Source organism: Neocloeon triangulifer, unplaced genomic scaffold, assembly GCF_031216515.1.
Source record: "Neocloeon triangulifer isolate White Clay Creek 2 clone unplaced genomic scaffold, ASM3121651v1 ptg000002l, whole genome shotgun sequence".
NCBI lineage: Eukaryota > Metazoa > Arthropoda > Insecta > Ephemeroptera > Baetidae > Neocloeon > Neocloeon triangulifer.
Window position 1 is genome coordinate 8,123,232 of NW_026775545.1, and position 15,918 is coordinate 8,139,149.

The 15,918-nt window shown below is 34.5% G+C and overlaps 4 protein-coding genes across 10 annotated transcripts in view; 3 read left to right on the top strand and 1 right to left on the bottom strand.

The window, feature by feature from the left end:
* The first annotated feature begins 530 nt into the window (after positions 1–530).
* LOC132205364 (uncharacterized) lies at positions 531–1,509 on the top strand. Its single transcript, XM_059634368.1, has 2 exons — positions 531–557; positions 1,061–1,509. Exons 1-2 carry the CDS (start codon positions 534–536, stop codon positions 1,487–1,489), a joined length of 453 nt encoding a protein of 150 aa, XP_059490351.1. The 5' UTR covers positions 531–533; the 3' UTR covers positions 1,490–1,509.
* An 885-nt stretch (positions 1,510–2,394) lies between these two features.
* The window catches only part of LOC132202258 (unconventional myosin-Ia-like), a 37,919-nt gene continuing 24,395 nt past the window's right edge, over positions 2,395–15,918 (bottom strand). For 2 of the 7 annotated variants that reach the window (XM_059629059.1, XM_059629065.1), the window contains exons 13-28: positions 15,283–15,491; positions 14,855–15,088; positions 14,609–14,799; positions 14,076–14,212; positions 13,830–14,019; positions 13,443–13,659; positions 9,156–9,323; positions 9,017–9,082; positions 6,516–6,602; positions 6,324–6,455; positions 6,011–6,117; positions 5,728–5,863; positions 5,516–5,668; positions 4,674–4,912; positions 3,751–3,942; positions 2,395–3,694 (exon numbers count right to left, since the gene is read on the bottom strand). In XM_059629059.1, coding sequence (XP_059485042.1) covers positions 3,819–3,942; positions 4,674–4,912; positions 5,516–5,668; positions 5,728–5,863; positions 6,011–6,117; positions 6,324–6,455; positions 6,516–6,602; positions 9,017–9,082; positions 9,156–9,323; positions 13,443–13,659; positions 13,830–14,019; positions 14,076–14,212; positions 14,609–14,799; positions 14,855–15,088; positions 15,283–15,491 — 2,390 coding nt within the window. In that variant the 3' untranslated portion in view covers positions 2,395–3,694; positions 3,751–3,818. The remainder of the gene's footprint in view (positions 3,695–3,750; positions 3,943–4,673; positions 4,913–5,515; positions 5,669–5,727; positions 5,864–6,010; positions 6,118–6,323; positions 6,456–6,515; positions 6,603–9,016; positions 9,083–9,155; positions 9,324–13,442; positions 13,660–13,829; positions 14,020–14,075; positions 14,213–14,608; positions 14,800–14,854; positions 15,089–15,282; positions 15,492–15,918) is intronic. The other 5 variants (XM_059629102.1, XM_059629075.1, XM_059629093.1 and 2 more) reach the window with 5 other exon arrangements.
* On the top strand, positions 9,920–10,883 carry LOC132202309 (uncharacterized). The gene is made up of 2 exons (XM_059629155.1): positions 9,920–10,061; positions 10,438–10,883. Exons 1-2 carry the CDS (start codon positions 10,038–10,040, stop codon positions 10,777–10,779), a joined length of 366 nt encoding a protein of 121 aa, XP_059485138.1. The 5' UTR covers positions 9,920–10,037; the 3' UTR covers positions 10,780–10,883.
* Positions 12,096–13,025, top strand: LOC132202302 (submaxillary gland androgen-regulated protein 3A-like). The gene is made up of 2 exons (XM_059629143.1): positions 12,096–12,203; positions 12,606–13,025. Exons 1-2 carry the CDS (start codon positions 12,183–12,185, stop codon positions 12,948–12,950), a joined length of 366 nt encoding a protein of 121 aa, XP_059485126.1. The 5' UTR covers positions 12,096–12,182; the 3' UTR covers positions 12,951–13,025.

Here is a 15,918-nt window from a genome sequence, read left to right on the forward strand (position 1 = left end):
TTTCACTCTTATTTATTACTGTTAATGACCAGAAGTTTCAAATTACTGTGAACATATATTTTTAAAAGGAGACAATTTCAATGCAAGAAATTCACATTCTGGTAATTTGCGAATATCAAACTCTCCCTTGTTTCAATTAATTTTGCTGTAATAACTTGATTGCCGAAAAATAAATTTTATTACCCACCTAAAAACCATAAAAAAAGAGAATTCAAGACAGTGTCTCTTTTTCATTTTTCCGAGGTCACCTTTTAATCAACGCGCCTCGCATTTCCTTTCGAGAATTTTAATTGTTCTTTGGGCCTCGCGACTCATTTTTATCAAATTTTTAAGTAAACGAAGTGGAAAAAGCTCTCACGCGAGATATGATTGTTTTCCGAGTGGCCAATGAAGGGGTTGAAACGTGGCTTTCAACGCGCCTCACCAGTCACGTTTCCTTGATTTTGATTGGCCGAGTATTGTTTAAAAACTGAAAATGCAGCGCTTTCGTGACATATTTTCCAAACCAGGTTGACGAGGAAACACGAGTCGTTATGAACAAACTGATTCTACTTGGTGTGAGTTGAGCTTTGAGTTTTTTGAATTAATTGTTTTATGAAGTAACTTTAAAATTGAGTCATTTGTTAACAAATTTGTTTACTGACTTAAAGTTGATTTACATTGGATAAAGAACGTTCATTGAACCTCGTAAAGAAGCAAACGTGATAATTTTAATGTATTATTGGGAAAAATTTAAAATCAACGTTTTCCATTTATCTTGAACTTAAATAAAAAAGGCAATCTGGAGAGATTGGCTTAAATTTAAAATAAACTTATTCCATGACTGATTAAACAGGTATTTATAGAATTTGCAAGAGTTTATTTCATATTTTCTACTAGTTTTGCATTACAGAAAAACAATTTCTTACTCCTTGTTTTTATCAATTGAAAAACTTCTGAACGCAATTTATCGCAATTTTTTGCTTTCCATGTTTCATCGAAGACGAAAAATTCATCTTGTGGAATTTTACATACAATGAAGTCACATTGCAAATTATTTAAAAAGAAATGTGTTTTTCAGTTTGTGCTGGTCACCCTGTTGGCTGTCGGCACTGAAGGGAGACCAGGTGTAGCCGAGCAGCGGAAAAATGAGCTTGACGATTCTGGTAAGCGTTATATGCCTACTGAGCAGCGAAAGATTCTGGGACTGGCTCAAGACAAAGTGAAGGCATATTATGGCAAGAAATATGGCAGGGCTCGAAAGCAACAAAATAAGAACCCTTCCAAAGTGACCGCGCCTCCTAAAAATCCTAACCAGAAACCAGAAAAGAAACCAGACAAGAAGCCAGCCAATCAATCAATAAAATTACCAACAGGAGGAAACCCATTTAAAATCCCAAATAGAAAACCAACAACAGAAAAACCTAATACTGATAAGAACAAACAGCCCGAAAATACAACTCAAATAGAAATCGATGGAACAGAAAATCCTGCTGAAGCCGAAGATTAAAGAATAGTAGAAACCATTAAACCAAGACAAAGCGTTCATGCATGTCTTAAAAATTATTTGTTTTGGTGTTGAAAAAAGCTTGTATTCAAATTTTTAACATGATTTCCATAAAAGAGAATTACAGAGTGCGACCAATGATTTTTATTATTAATTACCTCATATCTAGACATATTTCATGATATCAGCTTTTAAATTTAAGAAGTTTATTGAAACCTGAAATTTTTTAAATTCTTCAGAATTAAATGATTATAAACACGTTCATTCTGGACGAAAAAAAATTTTAGTCATGGTTATATTGAATATGGTGAAAGCATTACTGTCGACAGACTGTGACTATAAATCAAAGAAAGAGGTTTTCACTTCCTCCATAATTCCAGTACAATATCAATTTTCCGTCTATGACAGATAATCAGAAAAATTTTAACCGTCATTGTTATAATGATTTTATTTAACCAATAAGGAATGCCTTTAATAATTAATAATTTGAAGTAGGATAAAAGCAGCAAAATTGATCAAAGAACAGCCTTGCCATGCTATTCGATATCAACTTTACCCAATTTCTACTTTAATACTTTATTATTATTATTAATTATGAACGAATCATTAATTACGAGACATGTCATGTGACTTTCTGCACACATTTACATCAGTCGTCGAATAGCGTTCTTTTGCTTACCAATACCCCTTGCTCTACCTTTCCGTGTCATTTGTATATCCAAGTTCTACGATTTCCAGTTTCTACTATATCAAGTTTGATGCCTCTTAATTGGAATTACCTATTTTTATATTTTTCATATTTTCAAAATTAGTGCAATTCCTTTTTTAATTAAAACAGGAAGAAAGTTTGCGATTTTTTGAAATAAGGAATATTAAATAAAAATTAAAAGAAAATTGTTTTTGAAATATCTCAATTTTTATTTATATAAAACGTGCCAGCATTTATTTCATTCGTGAATTTCAAATATATGTACAGCACATTTTTTTCACGATTACTGTGTCACATAAAGAATTAAAAAATGACTGTGAAAAGCAATTATCTAAAACCACAACAAAAATAATTTCGATAAATTTCTTGGCACATTTTTTGCTCTTCATTGGTGTCTCAAAATTTTAATAGTTCCAAAAAATTTGGCACTCCTCCTTCCAGAAAATAAAATGAGCTGACAAAAACAATCATTACACTCTTCCACACTAACACATTCACGCATGCACATAGTAACTTATAATTATTACAGTTTTTTGCTTCCCAATATAGTCGTCTTTAAAAAAAACTGCTGCAGCATATTGTTTTAAATTTTTAAAATCTTTGTCTCTCTACAAGTAAACTGCACTCATTGTGCATACTGCTGTGTATTGCATTTTCTCAAAAATCTTTCAACATTTTTTGCTTTTGGGAAATTTGCTGATTTTTTTTGTCGTTTTTTTCCGGAAGCTAACTCCACTCACATAATTTTAAAGAACCTGTGCCTAAAACGGCCTAAGAATGTCTCTCGTAATAAATTACCGTCGTTATTGCAATACTTTCTCAAGGTTTAAATCACAAAGTCTGTGTGTTGATCTTTTTAATAGAATTTTTGGTCACAAGGGACACAAATTCAAATTTTAAAACTTGTGTTTTTTTATATATTAATTAATAACCGCTTAAATCTCTCATCTAATTAAGTTGCAATATATAATTATTACCACCTCACACAATTTAATTTTCTTTAATATTTCGAGGAATTATTTTCTTATATGTACATTTATTTATTCACTTAAAACTTGTGTCGTAGCAAAAATCTTCAACTTTTTAACAACGCGAACATTTAAATATTCTCCATTTAGATTTTCTTCCCGTTACAACAGTTATAATTGTGTCCACACCACACGCTTTTTTTGCATCTTCACTTCCAACTGTTCGAAGTCTCTTTTCTTCTGACGTAGAAATGCAATTTTCTGAATTTGAATTTTAATATTCATCTCTCAACGTCCGGTTATTTACAATGAGATATGTATTTGTAGGAAACTGTCGGAGCTGCAAAACCAGTCCATGAGAATCAATCTGGCTTCCAAATAATCTGCTTTTTGGCACATCCAGAACTTTGGCATTTTTTTCTATCACAATTCCGGTGAATAGATTAGAACGTCACTTTTTAAAAACTTGAATAAATATTGCACTAGAATTTTCAAATTTCTTCAATTATAGGGCGCACTCGTCTTCAAGACCTAAAATATTTCAAACAAAATTATATCACTTTCTTACAAATATTTTTAGAACTTACTAAAATTCCAAGGACTGTAAGATTTTGGTAAAAATCAGTATATTTCCTCCCGTTTTCGCTTTTGGGCCTCAAACAAGAACTTCCATTCGGCTGCCTTTCCGCATAATCTTTATCTGTCCAGGCTGAACTTCCGGTAGGCCGGCACATTTAAAGGAGAACATCACTGACTGCGAGCCAAAGTTTGCCTCAAACCTAAAATGAAGAAATATTGAAAATTTTCAAATTACACGATTTGCTTGAAACAAATGTAGTTGACCAAATAAGGATTATAATAACTAAAAGAAAAATGATATTAATTAATTAATTGTGAATTCCTTCTTTTCCTTTGATTAAATTTTATTATTTATATTTATTTTATTGTTTCAATATTTTAATTTTTATGTTTTGTAAGTTTTACACAAAAGTGTATAATGAAATTCTTATACATTATAATTATGTATAAATAATTTATAAGTAATTTAATTTTTTAAATTTTTTTTTATTGAGTGTTGTAAGCAATTTTAATTTATCGGTAGAGCAGAAAAAAAGTTAAGAACATTGAAATAAATAATGGATTTTTTTATCATTTACGAAATAATAAGAAATTTAACTTTAAATAACATTTTAATTGCACCGAAGGGATTTATAGATAAAATAAATCAACATCAGAAAATCTGTGAAATTTCGCTTCTTTTGATGCTTTTGATTTATTTTTTTACTTAAACTTTTGATTGTTAATTTGTCTCATGATTATATAAGAATTTAAATACTATTATAGTAAAACTAATCTCTTTTTTTTTAATTTATGTGAACTAGTTGAAGTTACTCAAGAGATTGATTTTATTTAGAATAATAACCTTAAATTGATATAGATTATTTCTTTCAAATATCTAAACGATTTAAACGTTTACACGGCTGAAAGCAAAAGGAAAAAAACTACTCACTCAGTGTTGATGTTGACTTCGGGCGGTTTGCCGACGGCGTTTTGCACGACGAGGAACAGCTTGGTGACAATCTCGATGACGTGGCCGGTGTGGAAGACGAAGTCGCCCTTTTTCTTGCCGAGGTCGCTCTGAAAAAGACAACCAGTCGCGTGTTCGGCGCCCTGCAGAGGACTCGAGCCCCCCGCTCTACTGCAGTCGCTGCACCCGGCCTCGTGGGCCAAATTCGGCAACTCGCAACTCTAGAGGCACAACGCACACAGCCTAGCATTAGCTTGCAATACTTTTTACAGACCATACTTGAACAAAATTTAAAAAAAATTATTTGTTATTCGGAAAGTACACTCGGACTGAATAAATTTAAAAAAAAAAATATAATAAATAATGAGAATTGCAATTAATTTATTCTGTAGCAATTTTTGTATCCAAATAAATCGGCAAATCGCTGTTGAACTTAATATTTCTGAGCGAGGGAGAGAGGAGAGAATTTGTATATTTCAAACATTAATATGCTGAAATCTTCAACTTTTAATTTTCTCAAACTTTTATTTTATGACTAAATTTTTTTAGTAATTTACTTTGAAAATATTTGAGTTCTCTTTAAAAAGCTTTAAAAGACACCAAAATCTATATTAATAATTAATAAAATTACAAAACAGTTTAAATTAATTATAAGTTGAGCAGAACGAGTAATGCTTATTAGTGGAGGATTTTTAATTTACTAAAAGAAGCTCTCAAATCTTTAATGTATATTATTCCATCCAAATTAAAATTATTAAATTAAAAAGACGAAAATTTTGAGCCATCACAAATAAAGCAGTTTTAGATTAAAATTGAAAACTCACGGCTTTGATGTGGAAAATTGCAACGTCGTCTAGATACGGGCTGAGCGAAAGTCTATAAATCTCGGTGGCGGGCACCCTGTACTTAATCTGCAGCGTCCGCTGGTCCAAAATCAGCATCGAACTTGTCGACAGGACAAACAAAATAGGCACAAACTGAAATTAAAATCATAGTTAATTTACAAGCGCAAATTTTTGCTTTAAAAGGGACCGACCTTGCCACTCGACCTGGTGATCTTGTTAATGATGTCCGCAAACACCACGTACTGGTCGTTGGTTTCCACGCAAATCTTTTTCCACTGCACGTTTTGACGCAGTCTCACGTAGTCGCCGAGAAACGGGTGTGACACACTTAAAAGGTTTAAATTTTTATTTAATTTCATTTTTTTGTTCAAAAAAATTAATAATTAGGTGAATTTTTTTTAAATAGTTAGTTTAATGTTTTAACTAATATCAATTATTCTCAAGACCACAAAAAAAAATGAATACTTTTTTTACCTTCTGGGATAGGAGGCCTTCCGGTCTTTGAAAATTATGCTCGCCGTGACTTTCTCTCTCATTCTGTTGCGGGCAGTCTGATCAAATTTCAGTCGGTATTTGTGGCACTAAAGTAAGAAATATGAAAACAATTATTACATATTAATGACGCTCTTGACAAAGTCATTTTTCATTATTATTTTATTAATAATATTATTACTTTTTTTATTTAGTTTCTTTGCAACTAAATTAATGAATCATACAATTTAATAAAATTCGTGATTTCTCATTTACCGTTGTATTTTTTAAAAACTTGGGAAATTAATATTTTTACCCTCCATTTGTGGTGCATTCTGCGCAGCATGAGATTGGCGTCCGCAAGTCGTTTTGCAGCCATCGGCCATTCACGGCAAACGGGCGAATCGGAAGGTAAACTGACGCAAAGTCTCTGCAAATACTGTCTCCTCTGCAATTGTTATTAAAATTCATTTATGATCCGTGCGATTGAAATAATATTAAAACTCACTCTCCACTGGAGGTAGTGCGTTTGGATCACTTGAACGGCCCACTCGATCTGTTTCCGCCGCTTCAGCTCGCGGTACTCCTCTCTCGCCTAACCAACAAATTGTTAAATTGCTTTTGGAATTTTCATTTTGACTTAGAAATTGATTAATTTCAATAGTACAGCATATTCCGACAGATACATTTTTACAAAGATGCTGTGCATGAATAATGATTGAGAATTTATTACTGCAGGGGTCTAATTCTGTAAGATAGAATCGTCCCATTTCCATTTCTATTTCATTTTCCATTTGCTTACCCATTCCATTTCGTCGCCTTTTTCGATAACGACTTCTATTTCGCTGCCATTCCATTTCCATTTCTATTTCGTTGTCAATTTTAATAATTGAGCCATATTTATATTTATATATATTTATTTATATTTAATTTAATTATTGCATATATTATGCGCTTACAGTAATTTTCAAATGATTTTTAATATACTCAAGTCAATAAAATGTACATATAAAAAATTATTTCAATAAGGTGTTGAGTCAAAAGTACCTCAGTGTGGGAGCAAATTGTGGTACCACAGTGTGGGCGCATATTGTGGTACCACAGTGTGGGCGCATATTGTGGTACCACAGTGTGGGAGCAAATTGTGGTACCACAGTGTGGGCGGAAATTGTGGTACCACAGGGTGGGCGGAAATTGTGGTACCACAGTGTGGGAGCAAATTGTGGTACCACAGTGTGGGCGCAAATTGTGGTACCACAGTGTGGGAGCAAATTGTGGTACCACAGTGTGGGCGGAAATTGTGGTACCACAGGGTGGGCGGAAATTGTGGAACCACAGTGTGGGAGCAAATTGTGGTACCACAGTGTGGGCGCAAATTGTGGTACCACAGTGTGGGCGGAAATTGTGGTACCACAGTGTGGGCGCATATTGTGGTACCACAGTGTGGGCGGGAATTGTGGTACCACAGTGTGGGAGCAAATTGTGGTACCACAGTGTGGGAGCAAATTGTGGTACCACAGTGTGGGCGGGAATTGTGGTACCACAGTGTGGAAGCATATTGTGGTACCACAGTGTGGGAGCATATTGTGGTACCACAGGGTGGGCGCATATTGTGGTACCACAGTGTGGGCGCATATTGTGGTACCACAGTGTGGGAGCAAATTGTGGTACCACAGTGTGGACGCAAATTATGGTACCACAGTGTGGGAGCAAATTGTGGTACCACAGTGTGGGAGCAAATTGTGGTACCACAGTGTGGGCGGAAATTGTGGTACCACAGGGTGGGAGCATATTGTGGTACCACAGTGTGGGAGCATATTGTGGTACCACAGTGTGGGAGCATATTGTGGTACCACAGGGTGGGCGCATATTGTGGTACCACAGTGTGGGCGGGAATTGTGGTACCACAGTGTGGGAGCAAATTGTGGTACCACAGTGTGGGAGCAAATTGTGGTACCACAGTGTGGGCGCAAATTGTGGTACCACAGTGTGGGAGCAAATTGTGGTACCACAGTGTGGGAGCAAATTGTGGTACCACAGTGTGGGAGCAAATTGTGGTACCACAGTGTGGGCGCAAATTGTGGTACCACAGTGTGGGCGCAAATTGTGGTACCACAGTGTGGGAGCAAATTGTGGTACCACAGTGTGGGAGCAAATTGTGGTACCACAGTGTGGGAGCAAATTGTGGTACCACAGTGTGGGCGCAAATTGTGGTAACACAGTGTGGGAGCAAATTGTGGTACCACAGTGTGGGAGCAAATTGTGGTACCACATTGTGGGAGCAAATTGTGTTACCACAGTGTGGAACCATGAGCCATAAAAAGATTCGATTAAAAAGGGGTGCGAGAGACATATAAGAATTATAAATATACATTTTCATTGAATATTAAATAATTCATATAATTTTATCAACCTGAATATTAAAAACCATTCGAAGAGCACTGTAAGCATAGGGAATAATTAAATTAAATATGAATAAATAAATGGCTCAACTATTAAAATTGACGACGAAATAGAAATGGAAATGGATAGGCTGCGAAATAGAAGTCGTAATCGAAAAAGGCGACGAAATAGAATGGGTAAGCAAATGGAAAATGAAATAGAAATGGAACGATTCTATCTTACAGAATTAGACCCCAGGTGATTAAAACAAAGAATTATTGATTATCAAATACTTTTATGTGCAATTAATTAAATATTAAAAAGAATAAAAAAATTTAAATATTGAAATAAGAATAATTGAAGAAAATGATTAATTTATAAAAAGAGTATACGTTGGCAATTTTTAAATATTTCAATTTTCAACTTGATTTATTCTTAAGGGTGATTGAAAATCAGTTTTGGAACATTATTATAGAAATTTTTTTTTAATTACTCTAAATGGTAAATTGGACGAAGAACGACTTTTATCTCAATACCATTTTGCATCTCCGTTAAATTCAATTTTAAAATGTTTACATTAATTAATAAACTTTATTAAGATGAAATGAAGTATGAAAATGAACATACCACTCGATAGAGACAGAAAAGGTTCTTTTTGCCTTTGAAGAGGCGCGTTTTGCCGATCTGCCACTCCTACAGCATGCACACATAAAAAAGAAGAAAAGAATGTAAACGGCCATGCGGTTTGCAGCATGCACGCGATTACATAAACCGTAACCCTCACCCTCCACGACCTCCACGCGGACGCGATCACGATTTGGCTTTGCCGCATGAGCAGGTAGCGTTGCCGGCAGCGGTAGCCGCGCCACATCTTTTGCACCGACGCGGCCAGGTCTTCTAGCCGCTGCCGTCGAAATTCCTCCAGTTCCGACACCTGCAATCAAACAAACAGGACAAATGAGACTTAAAAATATTTTTTAATTCTTAAAATTAATGATAAACCTCTTGATTTTCAAATAAAGCTCTTAAAAAGTTATGATTACCAAATTTATTCTTTATTCCTTATTTGAATTTTTAAAATATTTTCAAAGGAGTTAAAAAAAAAATAATATAGATATATTTTATTATTTTATTTGGTAAACTTTAATTTATGTACAAATGTTTAGTTGGAGGAAAGCTAAAAAAGAGAATATTATATAATGCCAAAAGCTATTTTTCTATGTCGATTTGCGACAGCTCAACTCTCCCTTATTAAAATTATTCCTGCTCTTGTAATTTGTACTCCGGTTTAATTATCCATCTAAAAAACGCGAAAAAAGAGGAATTTTGAAAGTTTCTCTTTTTCACTTGTTTTCTTTCCGAGGCCAGCGTTTATCATCGTGCCTCGCATTTCCTTTTGAGAAATTTAATTGCACCTTTTTTGACCTCGATTCCTTTTATCAAGTTTTTAAGTAAGCGAGAAGCAAAAAGACCTCACGCGTTAATTATGATTGTTTTCCATTTCCAAGTGGCCAATGAAGGGGTCGAAACGTGGCTTTCAACGCGCCTCGCCAGCCAATTGGTCGAGTACTGTGATAGCGCAAGGTTTATAAACTCTTAAGTGCAGCGTTTTCTTTACATATTTTCCGAAGCAAGACAGAGGAACATCATGAACAAACTGATTCTTCTTGGTGTGAGTTAACCTTTGAGTATTTTACATTTAAGTTTATTGTTAAAAGATAGGAATTTGTATACAATTCATAACATTTAATTTACCAAATATTTCATTGGTAAATGAAATCATGTGTACATATTTTGAAAAATATGAAAATGTAAGAATTATACTAAATTCTTGAGCAAAATTAAAAAACGATAATTATAACTGATTTTATATTCTCCCATATGTAAAAAATTGATAATCTGAAAAAAAAGATTGCCCATGGTCGATATGCAGCTAAATTTTTGCATTGTAGAAAAAAAATTATTGCCAGATCAAAAAATTCATCCGCGTGATTATTTTCTATTTGCTGCATGTTAATTATTTTAAAATATAAATGTTTTTATTTCAGTTTGTGCTGGTCACCCTCTTGGCTGTCAGCACCGAAGGTAAAGGTGTATCTGAGCAGCGGAAAAATGAGCTTGATGACAAGCTCACGGGTTTCGCTTCCGAACTTCGCGAAAAAAATAAAAATCCACCAAAAAACCCTTCCAAAGTGACCGCGCCCCCCAATAAACCAGGAAATAAACCAGACAAGAAACCGAACAAGAAACCAAACAGTCAATCAGAAAAACTCCCAAACAATAATAAAGGAACAGATAAACCTGATCATTTAAAAGAAAAGGGTCCGTCCAAAAAATCGACTCCACAAGCAAGTGATGAAGTGGATGCAACAGAAAATCCAGAAGTGTGAGTTGCAACGAAAAAAATCAGCCAAAACCTAAACGAAACCAACAACATCATATTTTATGAATGGCTGCAATGTTTTTTGTGTTTTTGTGAAAACAATATAAGCTTGGCGTGAAAATTTTTGGTGTGAATTTAATAAAAATAAAAAATAAACCTTTAAAGATTAATAATAATTATTATTATTATTTCATAGCCACATCTCACGATTTATCATTAATTACAACGTTTATTGAGATTTGCAAAGTATGAAATTGTTTTTGCTGATTTTTATATGGATCTATAGAAAAGAAATTTTGTAAAAAAAACATTCAACTAGGGGAAAAGTGATTTTTATCCTATAGTAAAAATTAAAAGCGAGATGAAAGCAAGGTGTTTGTGACTTGTGACAGTCAACAGAGAAAGTACCTATGGCAACAAATATAGTCTTACTTTTGGGTTTGACAATTTTGGTGGATGAAATAAGTCAACATATTAAGCGTTAGGACTCCAAATCCTTTAATCATCAAAAGCGAGTAGTGAACGAAAAATGTAAATTGAGGTCTCCTGGCTTGTTCGTTATTGACAAAAATTTTCAACCGCTATTTTTTTCATCTTTTGATGACGACTTGTGAAAGATTTTTTTGAAAAGAGAATTTGCAGTCTCGTTAAACTACGTATTAAAACTAATAGGCCTAATTTGAAAGCAATGGTGTTTCCAGATTAGAGACCTACTTGCCGAGCTGAAGCCGAATAAATAGTCACATGTATAATCTTTGCGTGTAATTTTGAACTGAGGAGCCCAACAAATTTGTATACAGACGGCAGGGAATTCCACTGATTCTCGATTCGGAAAAAAAAATGTGTAGCCCGAGCTTTGTTCGCTTTTTTGGGAGGGTTAAACGATGCTATAGCCGCCACTATTTCTCATCACTCGGTCGATGAAGATTCTCGTCTTTGCATTCATATCAGTCCAGCCACTAATGCATTTCTTGAAAATTAAATAAAAAAGATAAAAGCTATATATTGCAACGACACGCAGCAGGTAATACATTCAACCACTTTTAACGCATTAATTTAAGTTTTTGTTTGATTTATATAAAAAATCAATTCCAAAATAATTTTAATTGGGCTAGGGGGTTCCCTACTGTTTTTTTTTTACTTTTTAAAATCTTAATTACAGCAATTAAAATCATATCACACTTTTTCTTACTTGACACACAAAATTACTTTGGCGCCTGCTTGCTAATTACCTTTTTTCCCTTCTCTCATTCTGATAAAAATGCGGTGACCAATGCACGACCGAAACGCGGCCCTTCGTGCTATCCACCTGTCACAATATTTCACTTTTTTGTGATATCACGCGGCATAAAAACATAGGGTCAACGTTTTCCTGCACTTTCGAGACACTTTCATCAAGGGCGGCGCAACATGAAGACCAACTTTTTAGGAGTGAGTTAATTAATTTCCCATCAATTTATAATGTAAAATTGAGAAATTTTCTCACATTTCTTAATTGAAAAATGAGAACCGTAAACTTATCGTAGTTTTGAGGATTTTTTGCATTTCCTTTGATGGGTTTTAGTGAGTTTCTTAATGTGGTGTATAGGAAAAAACTATGTCTCAACTATTTCTGAGCTATTTTTACAACATTAGTATAAATATTAATTTGAAATAACACAACATTATCAATGATTTGAGAGGAAAATAATATTTTACACTTTTTTACACTAAACAAATATTAAAATTTTGAAATATTCAACTTTGACAGACAATTTTATTTTATTGTGAATAAAATAAATAAATAAAAAATGTTTCCAACTAACTAAATTCTTCTACAAAATTTTCACACAGTTGGTCCTTTTTGTTTGTTTGGCCGTGAGCTCGGCCAAGCCCATGAATCGAATGGTTCGTCGGTCAAGTGAGGACGCTGGAAGAATTTTCTATCCTGATCCATTTTTACCACCCTATCCTCCACCCTATCCTCCACCCTATCCATATCCTCCGCCAGACTTCTTTGGCCCACCCGCCGTCCCCGTTCCAGTTCCAGTGCCGGTGCCAGTTCCAGTTCCTGCGTATCCATATCCACCTTTTTACGACGAGGTTAACGCCAACGGCAGGGCAATAAGATCCAAACGAGATCAACCCTTTCGCCGAATTTTCAAATCAGCTCAAAAGATGAGGCTGACAAAGCAGTGAAAATGGTCAAAATCAATGGAATTATACATAAAAAAAAGCAGCACTTATTTGATTGAATTATAAAAATTCACCTAAAAACTGTTGAAATTAGTTTAATTTTGCTATTCCCTTTGGTAAAATAATTTTATTTAGCAATTAATAATAGAATATATCAATTTTTTTAAGGAATCACTTTTTTAATACAGTTTGAACTTTGATTGAAAAATTTCTAATCCATTTAACGTAAAAATTAAAAGAAGTTAGATAACCGTAAACTTATTGTAGTTTCGAGGATTTAACGACTTACGTTAAGGACATTTTATTCACATAGACAAATAAAATTTTTTAAATAGTGCTTAAAAATTTTTCAATCATTATCTAGCAATTGCCAAAAATGCCTTCCAATGCCTTGTATTGTTTTAAATAATTTATTTGACTAGCCTATAAGGAGTCCTTATATTAAAAACGATCTTTAAAAAAGAGATTATTAATTTGAAACATCAGAGATCCTACCGTTCTTTCGCTGCGTATGAAGATTTTGGTCCGGCCAAAAGCAAAGTGCGGCGACGAAAGTGGCAGGTCTCTGAGAAGGTAGGAGGCGCCCTCGACGGCAGACCCTCGCCAGCAGGGCCAAGTGTGCGGCGACAGCATTTTATAGCGGTGCAGGAAGCTTTCGTAGCTCTCGCTGTGCGCAAAACTGGTCTTCCTCACCTTGATTGTCTGCACCAGACTGCAATTCAAAGTTTATTATTACATAGCTTTATATTTTCCTAACTTTTAAAAAAAAATTACATTGAAGAAAAATTGTTGGGAGGAAAACGTTGAATTGTTTGATAAAAAAGCACCACCATTATAAAAAAAATTTGCTATAACTTCAAAAATCAAAAAGATCGGACTCACCATAAATATCTAACTTGGTGCTGGACGAGGGCGTTCTCGAAAATGCGCGGCTGCTTGAGCTCGTTGGGTTTGATGCAGCGGATGAAGTGCGGCGTTTTGCTCTGCAGGTTGCCCATCAGCGCGCCCACCGAGATCTTGAACTGCGTGCCCGCCGACGCTGCCCGTTTCAGCGTTGTCCTCTTTGGGTTTCCTTTGGATCAAAATAATTTTTGAATATCAAAGTGGCAGGAAAAAAACTGGAATTACCCTCGGGAAAGAGGTTTTTGAGCAATGGATGTTCGCAACGAAACATGGCGAGAGACAGGTCAAGAGGAAGCGTGTCGTTGTTCTTTTCTACAAAGCCAGCCACGTTGTAGGTCACAGTCCCAGCATAATGACGCAATCTGCATAAATTTAATCAAATTTTAATTCAATACTGATAGAAAGAAATTGTAAATAAATTTGTGGCTCACATTGATTTTAAAATTAATTATTATTTGATGAGCTATTTAAAGTATAAAAACATATTTAAAGTGGTAATTGTTCTCTGAATCTGAAGTTCAATGCTTGATTAATCAATATAATTTTGATTCCTTAAAAAAAAACACATGATACACAATTAATTTTTTTTCCAAAATTAAATATAAAATAATTAAGTGACAAGAAATACTAAAAATTTTATTTATAAGAAGTAAATTATTAAAATTGTTATGAATTAATATTTTTCATTTTATTAAGCTCATATTCAATATTTGTTTTTAAACAGCAATTAATTATTAAATTATTTTATGCAAGTTTACCTAAAACAATTTGGAGGAACACTGGTGTTGCAAGGCAAATCTGTTGGCGCCGAGTGTGGCGCGCAATTCCGCGTCTCAAAGTAAGCACTTGACCCGCAGGTGTGACACAACCTGGCCAGGAAGGATTCGTCCCCGCCAGGTCCTCCTCGCTGACTCTCCTCGTCCAGCACAGCCAGAATCCCGTGGTTGTTCTGCCACAGTTAAATTTTATTCTTACACTTAGTTTTCATATGTCAAAGAAATTACTTTCTCAATCAGCTCGCAGACAGGTGTGTTGTTGAAGAAGTCGACCGGCGTCCACTCGATGCCTTCCCTGAGCATTTCGTCCTGGCGCAACCGCAGCGTGCATTCGGCCACAGCCTGCTGCAGTTTTTCGTTGCAAAAGTTGATGATGAACTGCTCAAAGTTGTTCTGGTCAAAAACTTCAAAGCCGTAAATGTCCATGATGCCCAGCACCTTTCTCTTTCCGTATTTTCGCACCTAAAAAAACAAAATTCACTCAAATTTATGGAGAACTAAAAATAAATTATAATTTTATTAATCTCTAAGAGATCATTGTGTTTATTTGTTACAAAACAATTAATCTGATTGAAAATTAATAAGTTTTATATATTTTTTTTTTAAATTTTGTTACTTGAAAAGCATTAAAAATTTTTGGCAAGATATTTACTTACCCGCGTGGCATCATTGACTTGCTTGACGAGCCACGCGAACAGCCTTGAATAAAGGGCCCTACACAAAATGTCCCTGGACGCGGTGGCCTCAGAGGCGCTCAGGTCGGCAACGACTAACTCGCCCGCCGTTGAAGAACTGCCCCGCTCATCAGCAAGCGTCAGTCGGGCCAGCGTCGAGTGTTGTAACATTTCACAAACTTCATACACATCTGAAAGCCCAAAATTTAGTAATAAAATTTTCAAAAGAAAAAAAAATATTCTAACAAGGCAACGCCGCAAAATCTTCATTAATGTATTTTAATTAAAAGTGGAAAAAGTAATAGGGGAGGTGAATTTGAAAATAAAAACAGTAAATTTTGAAAGAAAACAACAGTTAGAAACTCACAAAATAGAAATAGAAATTCACATTAAAATTATTGATTATTAAGAATTTAGCCCCTGACTTTAATTTGAGATATGAGCTTTATGAAGAAAAAAAAAATCCTTTTTCTGGTTGTCTCCCCCAACCGATTTTTGCGCACCACTATGAACAATTTTTTTTGTATCGATAATCCCATCAAAAATTTTTAATCTTCTTAATAAATACCAGATTTGAACTGAAAAACATCTTGCAAGGTTGAACCAAAAACCAAAATG